This window comes from Acinonyx jubatus, chromosome C1 (genome assembly GCF_027475565.1).
Source record: "Acinonyx jubatus isolate Ajub_Pintada_27869175 chromosome C1, VMU_Ajub_asm_v1.0, whole genome shotgun sequence".
NCBI classification, from domain to species: domain Eukaryota; kingdom Metazoa; phylum Chordata; class Mammalia; order Carnivora; family Felidae; genus Acinonyx; species Acinonyx jubatus.
In genome coordinates this window covers 53,210,371-53,229,308 of record NC_069381.1, presented here as the reverse complement: position 1 = coordinate 53,229,308, position 18,938 = coordinate 53,210,371, and the positions used below count along the sequence as shown (strand labels likewise).

Genomic DNA, 18,938 nt, shown 5'->3' with positions numbered 1-18,938 from the left:
TAAACTAGCCCCTCACTGGGAACCATGTCTTTACATGAATTAGCTTTTGTGGAAACACTGGGGAGAAAAAATAAAGATAAAAATAAGCAACGCCTAGTTATACTTAGAACATAAGTGGTAATTTCCTTTCATCCTTAGAAAGTTCCTCATTTCATCCTTACCCCCCCCCACACCAACAAAGAAATTCTCCTTAAACTGGGCTATTCTGAGCACCCCATCATGTATCAAGCCTGCAAACTGCCTCAACCAAGAGTTGTAGTAAGAAATACGCTACACATTTATGAGGACTATATGGTGACCACAAATTGACTCAAAGCTTACAAACAATCCCAATATGAATATAATGAGGAAAATGCTCAGAACCTTGTAGAATGAAGACAGAAACATGATCTACTTTGGAGAAACCCCAGGATAATAAAATACTGCCAACATGGTCTTACTTTCTTACTTCACGCCAACATCTCGACACAGCCAACATTTATGAAGCATCTACTATAGGGCAGGGAATACACTAGGTACTTTTCTACTCCTTACCCCATCTGATTTTCCTACCAATCTGATAAGAAAGACATTATCTGTTTTGCAGAGGGGCTCAGAGGAGTAAAATGCCTTGCCCAAGGTCACAAAGCTCATCAGTGATGTCAAAACTGGGGTCTGAACAAGCACTAGCTCCAAACCCAGTGCTGTATTGCAATATTTCACAAGAAAACAAGTAGCCACAGTCAGTGAGGAACAAAGAAGGTAACACCATCGTTTCATTTATACTTTTTGCACAGATAAGAGACAAAAGGACATATTTCAAAATGTCAATAGTGGTCACCTACAGAAAACAAGCTTACCAGTTATTTTTTCCTTGGTGCTCTTCTGCATTTTCCAAATTGTTTCACCCTAAATATGTATTACCTATGTAATAAAAAGTAATTAAAACCCAATTCCAATGACAAAAATAACTCAAGGAAGTATCAAAATGTAATGCCAGTTTCAATGAACCATTACCACAATTTCTCACTTATGAGACTGCCAATGATTAAGAAGTTTCATGACAACATTCGGTTTTAACAAGGTTCTGGGAAAACAAGTAGTTGTATATACTTTTAGTAGAAATTTAAGTTAGTAGAATTTTAAGTTAGTACAAAGCTCTTCAGACAGTAACCTGGCAAGATCTATCATCATGTGATGTGTGTGTGTGCTCTTTTTCTTAGCAGCTCCACCTCTAAGAATTTATCCCATGGGTGTACCACATATACCATATACATAAATACATACTCAAAAGATATTTGCTTCCCACCAATAGAATTGGGACAGTGGATTCAAAGCAGTCATTAGAGAAAATGAGGTATATCCCTAGATACTATTGCACGAAGTTATCCAATACATAGTGTTAAGTAAACATCGAGTTCTATAATAGCATGTATAGAAGGGTTCAAGAATATACAGGTATTTATTATGTATGAATGTGTATGCAAACATGTGTCAGTGTGCAGGAATCTGCATGTGTCTATGTGGTTGTGTATAAGCTTAAAATGCATAGAAAGTTCTGTAAGTACATAGAAGAAACCATTAATGTTAATTATACCTGGAGAGTAAAACTAAAAGGTGGGAAGGAAGGAAATGAACTTTTATTTTCATTTTTATACGACTTACTAAATTGTTTTATAATTTTTCTTCATAAATATGTATCTTGCTGTAAACAAAAATAGAGCTTTTGTTTGGGTTTAGTTTTGCTTTTTAAGAGACAAGGGCCCAGCTCTCATGCAATGGCCTGAAAACAAAGCAACATATGAAATAGAACTGTCCTCTGTTACAACAGCAAATGATCACAAAACAAGACAGTGTGTGAAAGCCTCCCAGGCTCTGTGTGCCAATGAGGCATAATGGAGACAGTTCTCTCCTGGCACACTGAGAGACAAAGCCAGGCTCCTACCCCATTAGGGGATTTAGTGGCTGGATTTTAAGACCAATAATTAAAGTGAAATGCTGCTACACATTTCTCTTTTTTTAAGTTCATTTATTTATTTTGAGAGAGAAAGAGACAGCATGTGCAAGTGGGGAAGGGGCAAAGAGAGAAGGAGAGAAAGAATCCCAAGCAGGCTCCACACTACCAGTGCAGAGCCTGATGCAGGGCTCCAACTCACGAACGGTGGGATCATGACCTGAGCCAAAGTCAGATGCTTAACCAATGGAGCCACCCAGGTGCCCCACTGCTATCCATTTCAAGGCAACCTAAGCCAATTTTCTTAGCAGTTAAAATCCAGTTTTTACTGTTATATTCCTCCAACTTGTCTCCATTTAAAGTAGCTGATAGATCTTGGCCACAGGGTGCCCAAGACCTCAACTCTCTTCCTCTGCAAATGTGTCACTCTTCAGTATGTTAGAAGACCTGGAGGCTGCTGCTGGTTTAGATGCACATCAGCTCACTGACCTCTACAGAGCTTCCCATCTCTAAAATCTTGTTAATGCCACCGATTTCACTGGGACATTCAACATTCTAAGAACTAAGTAGGATAGAGTATAGAAAAACATGTTGTCAACACTAAGATGCTATGAGAACATTAGTTCATTTGAATTTTAAAAAGTTGACCATTAATGTTGAATAGTAATAGTCACTGATATCATCTCTGGTATATAAATCCTCTTTACAGTCTCGAATACCTATGAAGCTATGAAGGAACCTCAAATCCTTTCCTGATGCAAGCAGACAAAATGGTCTCTTACAAATACAACTCACACTTCACTTGTCCCCCTTCCCTTCCAGCTCACTAAGTGCTGGTTTTAACAGTCACATATCCTTTTGCAGACCGTGGCCCCTCTTCCAGGTCTTTGCATTTGCTGAACCTAGTACTTGAAATGCTCTACATACAGCTCTCGCTCTCTCACTCTCTCTCTCTCTCTCTCTCTCTCTCTCACTCTGTCTCTTTTTCCTGTTTGTGTCTGTTTCTTCAGATGTCACCTCAAATACTACCTCCTCAGAAAGGCCTTACTGGATTGTGCTCTGTAAATTAGGCTTCCCTCCTCCCCACCACCACCTTGAGTTCTTCTCTCCCTCACTCTAGCCCCTCCGTGGCATTTAGCATACCTTATAATCCTTTATCTTGGGTTACTGGTTTATGGTATGTCTTGTGCTCTACAATATAAGCTCATAAGCACCGAAGTCTTATCTGTCTCGTCCTCCACTGTATCCCCATGGCTAGAACAGTGCTGGCATATAACAGGCAGTCAGGAAACATTTATGAAATGAGTGAATGCAGAATTACCCACCACAAAGTGTTTTCCTCCACATTCCCACATTTCCCCCTTGCCTATGAAACTGGCAGGGTCAGTCTGATTTTTCTCATTTGAATTACCTGCCCAACATCACAGGCATAAATGACAACAACGTCTGGCTTATAAATGACAAAGCCAGACCTTACATCTAGGGTTTCTAACTCATGGTTCCCTAATATCACCACTGTTCAATAGCATCCACAAATTTGGACTTGAAAGGGTTGAAAATACAGCCATTTATCTAGGCTTTAGCAATAGGGGAAGGGAAGAGAAAGATCTGCTTTCCTGCAGGGGTGAGGTAGGAGAGACAGGGAGGGGGAAATGGTGTGTTATTATCTTGCACTCCATAGCTGCAAATTAGTAAGTAAAATTCTTTCCTTCATCTGAATGAAATGCAGCTACCTCTGGGATGGAGGCTTATGAAACCTCTCATCACCAAGTCACAGTGCAGAACACTTGGCTAATTGAAATAGCAAGTGAAATTTTAGGTAGGTCAGATGCAATTACCCAATTTGGAAAGTGACACCAGTGTTCACACTCATTGGATCACAAGCAGCAAGCAGCCTGGAATCTAAGTCACACATGTACACCCCCACACAAATACCCCCCGAACTACAGTCATCCACACACCTTCCTACAGCATGGGGTTCCAAGTCTCCCCAATATGCTGACTCACTTACTGGGGAAAAGGGGAGGACATGGAAATAGGAGAGGAGAAGAAGAGAGAGGGGGGCAAGGAAGCTAAAGACGCAGGAGAAGGAGGAAGAGAAGGCAGAAGGAAGAGAATATTGGGAAGAAGGATCACAGAAGAGAGAGACAGCAAAGGGAGAATAAGCAGCAAAGAGAAATGTCAGCCTGCTGATTTTTGCTGTGATGCTCAAGTGACCAAAGGCTGACACAAGGCAGTCCTTGAGAATTTCTGGGGGTCGGGGTGTTGTTGTTTTTTTCAGGCATTTGTCTGCTTCCAAGAATTCCTGCTTCAATAATCATCCTGCAAGTTCCTCTGGTGTTTGAGCTTTCTTCCCGTGCCCCCATCACCAAGAAAGGGCCCAGAGCCTGGGGCTTGCCCCTGAGAATGGGCATAAGGGCAGGCTGGCTACTTTACACCATCCTGGCCTCCGGCCACTGGCCTGGAGTCAGCCCAGTGCCGCACAATTTCAGTTCTAGCATTTCCACCGATTACCTTACTCCTCCGCTAGGCAAACACAGGCCCTCCTCCTGCCTCCTACCTCCTCCACAGCACTCCCATGGAGATCTGCACAGCCTAATGGGCAGCCTACCACAAAGCTGAAAGCCTGGTGAAACCTTGTGCCAACCTGACAGCATATCCAGCCCTCTCTCTAGTATGCTCACGATGCATAGAAAACCCCTGGTCACATTTTCCACTTCCACTTTTTAGCTGTCAGTCTGTCCATTCTTTTGTGCAATGCTTTCCAGACCTACTTCTTTCTTTTTTTCACCGGGCTGTCATTATTTCTCAGGTCATCAACCTAGTGGGCATTTACTTATTCTCCCTGTCCCCCAGGTACATGCACCCCCTCTGTCAGTATGCCCCCTCCCTAAATCATAAATCCCTGGGGCCCAGGAACCTGTGTTTTCAACCAGCATCTCAGGAAAATCTAATGCAGGCAGGACACACTTGGGAACCACAGATGGGGTCCATCTTTTATGCAGCTGCAGAATGTCTCCAGTGCTCACTTATTACAGCCTTCTCTCTGGAACTGCAGCAAGACCTTTGTGGGCCCTAGGCACTTCTGCCCCCATGTGCTCATTCCTCCATTAAAAATATATATATATATATATATATATATATATATATATATATATACATATTATATATTTAAATATATTTATGTTTATATATTTAAATATATACATTAATGTTCATTTATTTTTGAGAGAGAGACAGACATACAACATGGTGGGGGAGGGGCAGAAAGAGAAGGAGGCACAGAATTCAAAGCAGGTTCCAGGTTCTGAGCTGTCAGCACAGACCCCAACACAGGGCTCAAACTCACAAACCATGAAACCATGACCTGAGCCGAAGTGAGATGCTTAACCAACTGAGACACCCAGGCACCACTCACTGCACTGGTATGAAAATGAATTCCTTAATTCCTTACAGTTATACTCATTTATTTTATTCTGCTTTGTAAAAGAAATTAAAATTAAAACATTTTTCTTGGCCTTAAAATTATTCTGATCCCTAGGTGCTATGCCTGTGGATAACTCAGCCCTGCCTCAGCCCCTCTCCCAAATCTGCAGGATCCTCCCATTGCCTACAGAATAAAGTCCAACCTTCTCAGCTGGCTCACCCTGATCTAGGTTCAATCTGTATTCCCAATGCCATCCACTGTAGCTCTTGCAACCCATACAGGCTCCAGCTTCCAGGCCTAAATGTAGTTCTTTCAACATACCATGCATGTATGATGATGCCACTATGCCCCAGCTCTCAGCCCAAATCAATTTTCCTTTCCTTGTCTACCTACTGACCTCCCGCTCAAACAGCACTTTCTACTCTGGCCTTCCCTAGTCGCACTGGTTGAAATTAAGCATCATTCTTCTGCACTCCATAGCACTATATGTGTCTATTATTATACCACTTATTCGCCCTGCCTTTTGCCAAATATACCCAATTCTGGAATGCACTTCTTTTACGGTATAACGTGTCTTTCTTTCTTTAAATTTAGTTATTTATTTTTGAGAGGGAGAGAGAGTGGAAGAGGGTCAGAGAGAGAGAGAATCCCAAGCAGGCTCTGCACTGACAGTGCAGAGCCCAATGTGGGGCTAGAACTCACAAACTGTGACATCATGAGCTGAGCCAATCAAGAGTCGGACGCTTAACTGACCAAGCCACCCAGGCTACAGCATAACATTTCTAAAATCAGAAAGTGGCTGTAACACGTGCCAAACTCGCCAGCCACCAGGTATAGTACTACACTTGAACATGTCAACAGTAATTTTCTGCATGTGCAAACCCAACCTGCGTAGCAAGCACTGAATCATCTGATTGCTTCCTTGTGGGGTTATTTGCATTGTTAACATCACACAGCTGAATTTTAATTTTTTATCCTTAGTACCTTTTTAAATTATGCTTTGATGTATTACTGAAATAAAAAGCTATTTTGGACTAGGCTATGGCCTGTAGATGTCAAGTAAAGCCAATAAACGAAGTAGAAATTGCCAGATCTCGTGGCACATGTCATGAAATTTCCTAATTCCTTGGACCATGAAGAACTTATTATTCAGACATTGAACTGCTCTGTCAGAAGCTTCTAAGTAATTTCAAGAGATGTTGTTTAGTATACAATAACTATAATTTAGTTTTCTCCTGAGCCAATGAGGAAATGTACAATTTAAACTCCAGGATTCTTGCACGCCTGGGTGCCTCAGTCAGTTAAGCATCTGACTTTAGCTCAGGTCATGATCTCACGGCTCATGGGTTTGTGAGTTCAAGTCCTGCATTGGGCTCTGTCTTCCTCTCTCTCTGCCCCTTGTGCTCTCTCTCTCAAAAATAAAATAAACATAAAAAAATAAACCCCAGGATTCTTTAATTCACCTCAAAATTATAGACTCTTTCCAAAAGGAGTTCAAAATGGTGAGTACAGGTTATAAAAGGTTACCCTAATGCTTACCTACAACTGCAGATGACCAAAGGTGAAACAAAGAATTTTTACTTTGAGAGAGAAAGTGAGAGGGTAAGCAGGGGAGGGGTAGAAGTAAAGGGAGGGAGAGAATCTTAAGCAGGCTCCGCAGTCAGCATAGAGCCCGACACAAGGCTCCATCTCATGATGGTGAGATAATGACCTGAGCCAAAAACAAGAGTCAGACACTTACTGACTGAGCCACCTAGACACCCCAAAAATTTTTAATAATAAACCTGAAAATAGTGAAGATTCCAAACTTGTGATACTGATGAAGAAACACACAAATCTACAGATAAAAATCATCTATTGTTAGTTCATTAAAAAAAATTATACACATTTAGTTCTGGTTTTTTTCTGCTAAAAAATTATCTTAATGATGAATGGCATAATACAATGCATTTTTTTTTTGGTCAAAAAAGCAGTCTTTTGGTAAGCTTATTATTTCTTTACATTTCCACATTAGAAATCTCTTGGGGGTCTGGGACTATGTATTAATTATCTTTCTCTCCCCTCTAGTGTCCTTGCATATGAAAAATGCTCATTACTGAGTTGGTCTAGCTTTCTGCCAACAGTTTAATTTCTATTAAGTCTGGCCTCGTTTCTATTAAAATCTAGCTGTATGCTTATTTTTTGAGTTGGATGGGTACATTTCATTAAAAATGCCCTTTTTAAAAATTCAAAATCAGTTCATGCTTTTATTCATTCGAGTATTTATCAGTGCCACGCAGTGACAAGAAGACAAAGGTGAGTAAGACACAGCCCTGTTCTGAACTTTACTTACAGTCTAGAGGGAAAGATAGGCCAAGCAACATATCACAAACCAGTGTGATGAGAGGTATGGCAGGGACATACAAGCTGCTGGAGGCGCAGGGAGAATGGTCATCCCATGCAGCCTCCAGGGGTAAAGGAGCTGAAGAATGAGTCAAAATAACCTGGAAAAGTGGACATCTAGGTGGCTATGGGAGAAGCTTGCCTAACCTGAGAGAACAGTGTACATTAAAGCATAGAAATGGGGGTGGGAGGACCCACCAGGGGAGAAAGGACAAGAAGTTCTACTGGGCTGGCTTGCAGAGGTACCATGATGGGCTTCCGATGTCCAGTTAAGATAAAGTCCAGTTCTGGGCTTTATCCTGAGAGCAGTGGGGATATATTTTCATTGGCAAGATATTATTCCATGAAGTCATAAAGTGGTACCAATTATATTGTTCTCCAATCTCTATATTGGTGTCATATAAGGATGTAATCAGTCTTAGTCAATACTGCTTTTTTTTTCCTGCTTTCCTTTACTTCTAGCATTTTAAAATTCTTTATGTTATATGTAAGTCAAGAGAGATATCTTATTTATAAGATTCAAAGTGAAAAATAACTATATTCATTTCAGTTACCTCAGACACCCCTATTTCTCCTTACTGCAGAGAAAGAAGCAAACAGAAACATTCACCACTAAATTCTTCATTTGCAATCCTATGGACATTTATTTTTATTTTTTTAAATTTTTTTAACGTTTATTTTTTTGAGAGACAGAGAGAGACAGAGCATGAGTGGGGAAGGAACAGAGAGAGAGAGAGAGACAGAATCTGAAGCAGGCTCCAGGCTCTGAGCTGTCAGCACAGAGCCTGATGCAGGGCTCAAACCCACGAACTGCAAGATCATGACCCGAGCCGAAGTCGGACACTTAACCAACTGACCCACCCAGGTGCCCCTATTTTTATATTTTCCATTGCATTCTTTTCTGTAACCCTTAATTCTTTTTTTAACAAGAGCATGGAAAACCTATATAATAAAAACTTTTATAATAAAAATTGACTAAAAAACCTTGCTAAAGTTAAAAAAATTATATATTATATATACACACACGTTTATATATATGTATGTGTATATATGTATGCATGTATATGTATGCACGTATGTATGCATGTATGTATATATGTATATGTGTATATGTATGCATGTATATATGTATATGTATGTATGCATGTATATGTATGCATGTATATATGTATGTATATATGTATGCATACATATATACACATACATATACACACACACATGTATACACGTATATATATATACACATATATATATATGTATGATTAGAAATAAACTGGACTAAGAAGAGAAACAGGATATGTTCTCTAATTTTCTAAGGGTGGCCATGTGGGTAAGGGATTGGATTTATTTTGTATCTAGAGAGCAAAAAGTCCAATTTTGCTTAAATAAAAGGATGAGAACAGTGGAAACGTATAGCCTCAAAGGCAGTGATAGCTCCATCACAGAAGGTGCATATCATAGACTATATGGTCATCTTTCTAAAACTCGATTCAAAAGATTCCCCTTTTAAGTCTATGAAACCTGGCAGTCTCCAAGCAAATTTGAACTTTGACACAGATGCATCCTTAAACGGCTATACAGAAACATTCAAACTTTAGCCACACATTAAATAAATTAGTAAATCACTTTCCCTTTACCTTACAAGACCCTTAAATGCACAGGTATTCCTAAGAAAGGGATATTAGCACATATATGCTTATATTATTTCAACGGAGGATGAAGTTATCCAAATAAATACTTCATAATGTTAAAGCCTGATTTTTTTTAACATTTACTTATTTTTGAGACAGAGAGAGACAGAGCATGAACGGGGGGAGGGGCAGAGAGAGAGGGAGACACAGAATTGGAAGCAGGCTCCAGGCTCTGAGCCATCAGCCCAGAGCCCGACGCAGGGCTTGAACTCACAGACCGCAAGATCATGACCTGAGCTGAAGTTGGCCACTTAACTGACTGAGCCACCCAGGCGCCCTGAAAGCCTGATTTAAAATGTAGATGCTGTGTTTAAACACTACATCCTACAGGATAGGATTTTTTAAAGGTAATTTTTTCTTTCAATCAGATTTATACTAAACAGGAAAGTATTTTATTTTAGCATTCTTCATTATCTTTATACTCTTAAGTCCCATTAAAATCTGGAAACAGTTTTTAATTGGACTTCTGTTTTATGGCTTGTCATTACAAACTTGATAAGTAAAGCCTAATGTTGGAACAATTGAGTGACTCAAGACTGGGAGTTCTACATTTGTGGATTCTGCTTTCCATGGTAGGTGAAATGCGCACAAAAGAAATATGGGGTTTCTGAGTTAATGAACTGGGAAAGCTGCAGTGCCATCTGGGAAATGAGAGGATGACCTTTGAATGACAATCTTTTCTAAAGAATAATTCAAATGAAGAGAAAGTGAGCCAGGGCAGGCAGACAGCTCTAGAAACAGTTCTGGCTTAGGGGCTGCTCTGGAATCTACCACTTGAGAGTCTGTTGACTTAGAAAGTCATTATACTTCTGTGAACATCTGTCACTCTTTCATCTAAAAACAGAGGGGAAATCCAAGGAGATAATATTGTTTCCATCTCAATAATTAGTTGATATTATTACCTACACAGGAAAACAGTTCCCTTCAATGGAGAAAAACTTAAAGCTCAGAGTCAGAAAACCTGAATCTTGCTGTCAACTAAGTAGCTATTTTACCTTGAACAAGTCTCCTACCATCTCTAAGAATAAGCTTCCTCATCTAATTGGAAAGACACTGACAGCAACACAAAGAAAAACTGCAATTGTATCCTAATGTTGTTTTAAGCCTCAAACTAAAAGCTCTATTTTAAGAACAACTATTATGATTCTTTTATAAATGGGGAAGAGGCTTAAAATTTTTCTAGGTTCTACAGCTAGTTACAATAGTGAAGATGGTTGATATCAAATCTCTAAGACTAGACATATGCCACTTACCCTACCTAATAGATTTCTGGGGAAACGAAATAAGATAAGTGTCCAAAATGAACTACTGGGATCTCATCAAGATAAAAAGCTTCCACACAGAGAAGGAAACAATCAATAAAACTAACAGGCAATCAACAGAATGGGAGATGATACCCGCAAATGACATACCAGATAAAGGGTTAGTATCCAAAATCTGTAAAGAACTTATCCAACTCGTCGATACCCAAAAAACAATCCAGTGAAGAAATGGACAAAAGACATGAACAGACCTTTTCTAAAGAAGACATCCAGATGGCTAACAGACACATGAAAAGATGTTTGATGTCACTCATTATCAGGGAAATACAGGTCAAAACCACCATGAGATACCACCCCACACCTGTCAAAATGGCTGAAATTAACAACTCAGCAACAAGAGATGTTGGCAAGGATGTGGAGAAAGGGGGACACTTTTGCAGTGTTGGTGAGAATGCAAACTGGTGCACCCATTCTGGAGAACAGCATGGAAGTTCCTCAAAAAATTAAAAATAGAGCTGCCCTACAACCCAGTAATTGCACTACTACGTATTTATCCAAAAGATACAAAAATGCTGATTCAAAGGGGCACATGCACTTCAACGTTTATAGCAGCTCTATCGACAATGGCCAAAGTATGGAAAGAGCCCAAATGTGCATCAACTGATGAATGGATAAAGAAGATGTGATGTGATGTGTGTGTGTGTGTGTGTGTGTGTGTGTGTGTGTGTGTGTATGAATATATATATGGAATATTACTCGGTGGTCAAAAATAATGAAATTTTGCCATTTGCAACAATGTGGATGGAACTAGAATGTATTATGCTAAGCGAAATAAGTCAGGCAGAGAAAGACAAATATATTATTTCACTCATGTGAAATTTAAGAAACATGGGGCACCTGGGTGGATCAGTCAGTTAAGTGTCAGACTCTTGATTTCAGCTTGGGTCATGATCTTATAGTTTGTGCATTCAAGCCCCATGTCAGGCTCTACACAGAGCCTTCTTGGGATTCTCTCTCTCCTCTCTCTCTGCCTCCACTCCGTCATGTGCTCACGCTCTCTCTCTCAAAAATAAATAAACTTCAAATAAATTTAAAAAAAAAAAACAAAACAGATGAACACAGGAGAAGGGAAGGAAAAATAAGGTTAAAACAGAGAGAAAGGCAAACCATAAGAAACTCTTAAATACAGAAAACAAACCGAGGGTTGCTGGAGGGGTGCTGGGTGGAGGATTGTGCTAAATGGGTGACGGCCATTAAGGAAGGCACTTGTTGGGATGAGCACTGGGTGTTACATGTAAGTGATGAATCACTAAATTCTACTCTGGAAACTATCTTTACACTATATGCCAACTAACTTGGATATAAATAGATGGATAGATAGAAAGATAAAGATAAAATGTTCTACCTATTATAAATAGTTATACAAGCATAGGGTATTATTAAAACTAAGCTTTAAGTCCTCTAGATTTATTTTTAAATCCTCTAAACATACTTTTTCTACTCATAAACATTTCTATTAGACCAAAAGCCCCATGAACCACCTATTCTATCTAGCATGTCACAGTACAATGAGTTGAATAAATGGGTAGATCACTGCTGCTTTAGAAATGATCCATGAGTTTAATTAAATGTCTTAAACAAATGGATACATTTACACTGCACAAGGCCACTCTTTGAGGATCTGAATAGAAAGAACTATAATTAGACAAGATAGATATAGTTGCACTAATCAATGAAACTTGCTACCCACTAAAAGAAACCCCACTCTCAGGACCCAATCGTTCATCCAAACTGAACAAAGAGCATCCTCCCAGACTTCGCTCGATTGCAATTATGCATCAAAATAGTCAGAAGATAAATAGTACTGCCCTAAGGCAGCCACAACATTCCCCTAAGCAGAAAGAGGAGTGGGGAAAGGGAGGAATCCCTGCAACCTCTTCATACAAGGCTAGTTTGATCAAATTGAAGAATCAACTCCTAGCAAAGCGCTTTAGAGATAACAATATTCTTAATAAAATGTTTTCCCATTATAAAAGTTTATCAATTCATTTTTATTCTCTAAACCTATTGAAAAAGTGATTTGGTAAAAAAGACAATCCTCAAAAATCCAGAACTTACTATATAGGCTGCTGTGTGTTTGAGTTACTACTACTATTATATGAGCCCCCTAAAGGCCAGAAGTGTCCTTAGCACAGTACCTGGCATATAACAGACTCAGGAAATAGGTGTTAAATTTATTCTAGGATGTAACAAACTTTAAAAACAAATTCCAATTCTTAAAACAAAAATCCCTATGAAAAGTGAAAACTACACAAAATTTCATATTTCTTTCTCCAGAAAAATTTCCAGAAAATTTCATTTTCCAGAAGTGGGGCTCTCCCTCACTCATTTGAAAACTGTTCATTCCATTTCAGTCATGCGTGTACTTGTCCACTACGTTCCAGAAAGGATTATGATGGCATCATTTGGAATGCATGAATCTTTTTTTAAGATTTAAAAGAGATCACATCCAGGCAAAAGATGCTCTGGACTTTATCAAAGATTTGAAAATCATAAATCAAATACCCGTGTACAACATCAACACCAAAGCTGTTAGAACCATTAGTCCCTTCGGGTAACTTTAGCTTTAATTTAAAATGGTCCTGAGAAAACACTGCACCAACACCTTATTTAACTTCAGTAAGAGCTTGTATGGGTAAAATATGTTTTCAGGCCAGGACACTTGAACATCTGTAAACAATATTTTATCCCACCTATGGGATGAGGAAAATAGAAAATGGTAGTCCAGGGAGAGCCATTACACGATTAAAAGAAACAAGCATTTATTTCCAAAGTGCAGGAATTAAATTCAGTTTCTTTTCATTACTTCCCAAAAAACCCAACATGAATCTTTCCTCTGGATTCCTCAGTTGTCCAATATATTAAAGTTACCTGTGTAGAACAAAACACTGAGCACTTCAATTATAAATTATCTCTATGTAAACAATCCTCTGATCCTGGTTCCTTGAAAAGGTGAGCAAACAGCTATAATAATACCCCTGGTCCAACATACGTATATTAAATGAAATCACTATGGAAATCACTAAAAGAGCATTTTTGCTATGGAAATCACTAAAAGAGCATTTCCAACAGAGAGAAATCCAACTTGTCAAAATGCTTTATAAACGAAGGTTGCAAGCCCAGATACAAAGTTTAGAGGCATTTTCATTTTCCTTACATGTAAAGTTTATGATATATTAGTACACTCAATGCAAAAAAGATAAGATCAAAGTCAATAGCCGATGAAATAAATTTCATCGTACAAAGCCTAAAGCTGTGTAAAAGATCTCTAGATAAAAATTTGCTCAAGGTAAAAATTGCTCAAGAAAGGTAACAGCATTAACCCTAGCAGACAGCCAAATTGAGAAGAGGCACAGCTTTACAGAATTGCAAATGACATCAGCATTACGAGAATAATAATTGGAATAAATACCGTCTGCAGGCTGCAAAAACATTCAACGCACTTGCTCCTTCACCTCTCCCCCTCATCCAGCTGGGTAGTGAAGGCAGCTGCTCTCCCTGCCCTCCTTCCCAGTGGCTCCTCGCGCCACCCTCTCCCTTCTCGCCTCCACCCCTTCCCTCCCCTTTCCCCTCCTCTCCCCGCCTCCAGCTGGTGTATTCAGCAGCCTAGCGAGATTAAGAGGCGCTCGCTACAGTCACTGGGCCTCAAGACAGATCTAACGTTTCCTAGCTCCAGGAACTAGAGAAATTAGAGACGCGGCACCCTGGTGGTATTAGATGCCTTCGCTCCATCCCGGCCCCTCCCAGGCCAAGGCTGAGGTGGGAGCCTCGGGCTAGCGGAGTGGGCCGCCTCTTGGAGGACCCAGTGGAGTTCAGCAGGGCGCACCCCGCCGCCAGCGCTACCTGAGCTGTCCATGGTGCTGGCGCGTTCCTGAGGCTGCTGGGCGGGACTCCGCGCCGCCGCCGCCCCGGCGTTCACTCTCTGCTTGCCGCCACCCGCGCCGCTTCCCGCACTTAAGTCCCGGTTACTGTCCACCAGCTGCAAGGATTCGTAACCATCGTTGCTGGTCTTTTTCCGGTAGCTCCCGAGGAGACTCATGGGCAAGCCCAGAGAAGAGGGGGGAAAAAATCAACCTGGGAAACGAAGGGGAGGTGGAAGGTGGAAAGGGCTCGAAGGAGGAATTAAAAAAAAAAAAAAAGAAAGAAAGAAAAAGAAAAAAAAAACCATCAAGTGTCCGACATGACGCATAGATGAGTGAAAGAGGGAGCGGCCACCAGAGAGGAGCTTGGCGGGGCGAGCGGCAAAGCCACCGCCCTGGGCAAAGAGAGGCTCTGGGCGCCCGGCGCGACCGAGGTTGAAAAAGAGGGCGCGGGCGGGAGGGCTAGCGGGTGCGCGCGTCCTCGGCGCCGCCGCCGAGCCGCCGGCCCTGCCGAGCTCCGGGACCCGGGCCAGCCACCCTCTGGCTGGGGAGTGCCCGGAAGCAATCCTATAGGTGTCGCCGCGTCGCCCCGCCGCGCAGCAGGGCAGCTCCAAGCGCGGCTGGCCCACGGGGAGGGAAGAAAAGAGACAGAGTAAGGGAGGGGAGACTCTGAAGAAGGGGGGCTGAGGGCTGAAAATGGGGCGTGGTGGAAGGGGGAGGGAACTACTACGACCCGGGTAGTGGGTGTTTTCGGGCGCGAGGTAAAGAAGAGGCTGGGTGTCTGTGTTTGGTAAGCTTTGGAGACGAGGGGGTCTCTTGGTAAAATCCAGACACGCCCATTTTGTATAACTTAGCCTATATTTGCTGGAAGATTCGGCATATCAAAGGTTATCGTCCTGGAGGACTGACTTGTAACTTAATTGAACAGAAAAAGAACGCATGTTAAATGCCAGTTATATGTATGCTAACACAGAAAGAAACAGCAGTATTTTGCACATTTAGGATAATGGGAATGATCCCTAAGTGAGATTTCAAAAAGCTGGCTATTCTAAGTACGAGACAGGGTCCATTCCACCTTGGGAGTAGATGTGACTGTTTCAGGAACTATTTGTTGAACGAATAATTGGGGGAGGAGGGGAGGTCGAATCAGGTGCAATTTAAGTTCTGACATCATTTACCTTGGGACCCGGAGAAAGGACTATACCACTCAGTTGGCTTGAGGGGATGGTTAGGAAGCAAGCTAGACAAGGATTTTCTTTCCATTCTCTAGCCCCTCCCCCTTTTTTCTTTCATAATTTTCAGAAAACAAAGAAAGCAGTCACTCATTATCAGTGCAGAATTAATCACAAAGTTAATCAAGCTGAAGGGTCAGAGCCCCTTTCTTGCAGAAGCCCTTTGTAAGGCTATGCACCTAATTTTATATTTGTGATTTTATATTCTTATTCTTAAAGAGAACCCCAGCATTATATGTTTCATGGCTTGCAAAACCTGGACATAACTCTAAGTCTCAAAATGCAATTACCAAATGTTCATTTTCACCTGAATTACTAATACTGCAGAAGTATCTCTCATTTTTATCATTTCAAGTAAAATCCTGGTTTAAAATGATACTTTTCCCTGTTAGGACTTGCAATGACTAAGTAAAGAAAGAGCTTTTCAAAAGTCATTTGGCAGAGTTTCATCACGGATCAGCAAGAAAAAAGTGCATGCATATAAAATTTGCTTAAGCCCATACACAAAGGCATTTTTGCCTTCTCACCTTTCGTGGCTTTCTTTTGCTGTTACTTTGATCACTTAAGGACATGAAATCAAACGTCTAAGAGGCTTGGGTCCAAATGACTTGGGACCCTAAGTTTCCAAGAAACTCTAGCTCTACATGGATCTACATAAAATAAATTAATTGTATTGAAAGACATTTGCCTATTCAAGGACCACCCAAACACAAAGTCTTAGAAGAATAGGACGAATCAGTAGAGGCCAAGAATGCTGCAGATTCCTCCAGTCCCTCTGGGAAGACCTCAATTCCCTGACCAGTTGCTTTCCAAAGTGCAGTATCTGAAAAAGGTCTGGTGTGACCCAAATCACAAATTGCAGTTAATGCTCATTTACAAGATCAAACAACTTGAGTGAGAGCAGTTAAAACTGTAATAAAATTTTAAACACAGATTTCATACTTTTAATTTTCCAAATCTGTCAGATTGAGCTATTTTATGTACTTGACTAAAGTAATACTCTATGAAGTCTAGTAAATACATATTTTCCAATAACATTTTAAATCATCTTTTTCTGCACTTTTCCTTCTCTCTTAATTCATTACTGAGACACAGGGAGAGTAAATACCTAGTATCCATCATATGCCTTGGCAAATTCTGGATTTATAATCACTGGATTAAGAGAATTTAGACATGACCACTTTTCAAAAGTGAAAAATAATTATTTTCAAAAAGAGCTCTCTCAGTTCTTTTTGTTCAACTGTTTTGAGAGTTCCAGACATACTGCTGGAAGAAATTAAGATGAAACATATGCCATTGTATTTTTGGATATCTATCTCCCCAGTTTGCAAATTTAAAGAAAAACATGAATGGGCTAAAGGGACCACTGAATTTTTTTCTTGACATTAATTTAACATAAATAAAATTAACCAGAATAACTGTTGGGGCACCTGGGTTGCTCAGTCAGTTAAGTATCCCAACTCTTGATTTGGGCTCAGGTCATGACCTCATGGTTTGTGAGATGAGCCCCACGTCAGGCTCCATGCTGTCAGCATGGAACCTGCTTGGGATTCTCTCTGTCCCTCTCTCTGCCCCCCCCCCAAAACCCTTGATCTCTTTTTCTCTCTCTCTCTGCCCTTCTGCTGCTGCTCTCTCTCTCAAAATAAATAAATAAACATTTTTTTAAAGGAGTAACGATTAATGACCCTACAAAATTAAGGATATGAAGAACATACAAAGGCAGGAAAATACAATAACTATGTTAATTTACAACAGTCTAAAAACTAGTTTGGGGCTTAAATTGGAATACACACCAATTTTGACACTAAAATTGTCTTTACTATCCTAAAGATCAAATTCATAAAGAGTTCACTTATGCATAAGGAGCTTACTTTTCTACTCCATAAAATACAGCATAGTAAAAACACCATCACTGTATAGTTGAAGTAAGAAATTAGTACCTAACACATAGAGAGTAAGTACTTAACAAATATTCACTATTATCACTATTATTGGGCTGGCTTGGGCACGGCTGTGTCCTCAGTGCACAATAGTCCTAGTTCTTCCCTGGGGGGATGCTCAATAAAGGACAGTATTACTTTTTCCAGGATTGTACTAATGGAAATTTGTCTGTGTTATTCTGAATGAGGACCTGTGCTTAAGGAAGGGAGATGGCACTGGTAAAATCCAAGGTGAACATTTAGAGCCAAACTTTCCTGCTTTTCCAAAAGCAAGATTGCTCCACAATTTATTTTATCTCGACAATATTACCTCACATATGGAACAGAGCCAAAGAATTAGATGCCCTCTTCAGGGATCTGGGGGTAGCATTCTTTCCCTTTGCCTTTTCTACTGCTGACTTAGTAAGTCACTTGTACTAACTTGGTAAAGGTTATCCACACTGAGGAATGTTCAGGCCCTATTCCTGCCCATCACGTCCACCCCCTCAAAATACTCTCCCATCACAACAGATGTCACAATATTTTGTGGTGGGAGTAGAAGATGATATATGCCATGACCCATCTGGGAATATGATCCGTGCTTTTAAATTTCCAGGTATAACATACCGGTTAAAATTGAGGTTCTAGAACCATATTTCCTAGGATTGAACCCTATTTCTACAGACTCTTTTAGCTGTATCTCCTAAAGCACTTAACCTCTCTGCCTCACTTTCCTCCTTTGTAAAATGAGCATAAGAATAGCACTATCCGAATAAGGCTGTAGTGAGAATTAAATCAGTACCTAACATATAGTTAGTGCATAACAAATGTTATCTATCACTATCATTCTACTGTTTTTATAAGGATAAGTAACTTTTTTATTTTTTTTAACGTTTATTCATTTTTCAGAGACAGAGTGTGAGCGGGGGAGGGGCAGAGACAGAGGGAGACACAGAATTCAAAACAGGTTCCAGACTCTGAGCTGTCAGCACAGAGCCCGACACGGGGCTCGAACTCATGAATCGTGAGATCATGACCTGAGCCGAAGTCTAATGCTCAACCAACTGAGCCACCCAGGCACCCTAAGGATAAGTAACTTTTTAAAAAAAAATTGTAATTTCCCATCTGTAAAATTAGGCTAATATAAAAACGTTATGTATAATGTAGAAATT

At 40.4% G+C, this 18,938-nt stretch overlaps 1 protein-coding gene across 4 annotated transcripts in view; it reads right to left on the bottom strand.

Annotated features, from left to right (window-relative positions):
* DNAJC6 (DnaJ heat shock protein family (Hsp40) member C6) overlaps positions 1-18,938 on the bottom strand; it is a 148,783-nt gene that overhangs the window by 85,698 nt on the left and 44,147 nt on the right. Inside the window, exon 1 of one of the 4 annotated variants that reach the window (XM_027058972.2) lies at positions 14,599-14,871. The exons of the other annotated variants lie outside the window; for them this stretch is intronic. Coding sequence (XP_026914773.1) covers positions 14,599-14,794 — 196 coding nt within the window. The 5' untranslated portion in view covers positions 14,795-14,871. Of the gene's footprint in view, positions 1-14,598; positions 14,872-18,938 lie in introns of those variants that run through there. 4 annotated transcript variants of the gene reach the window in all.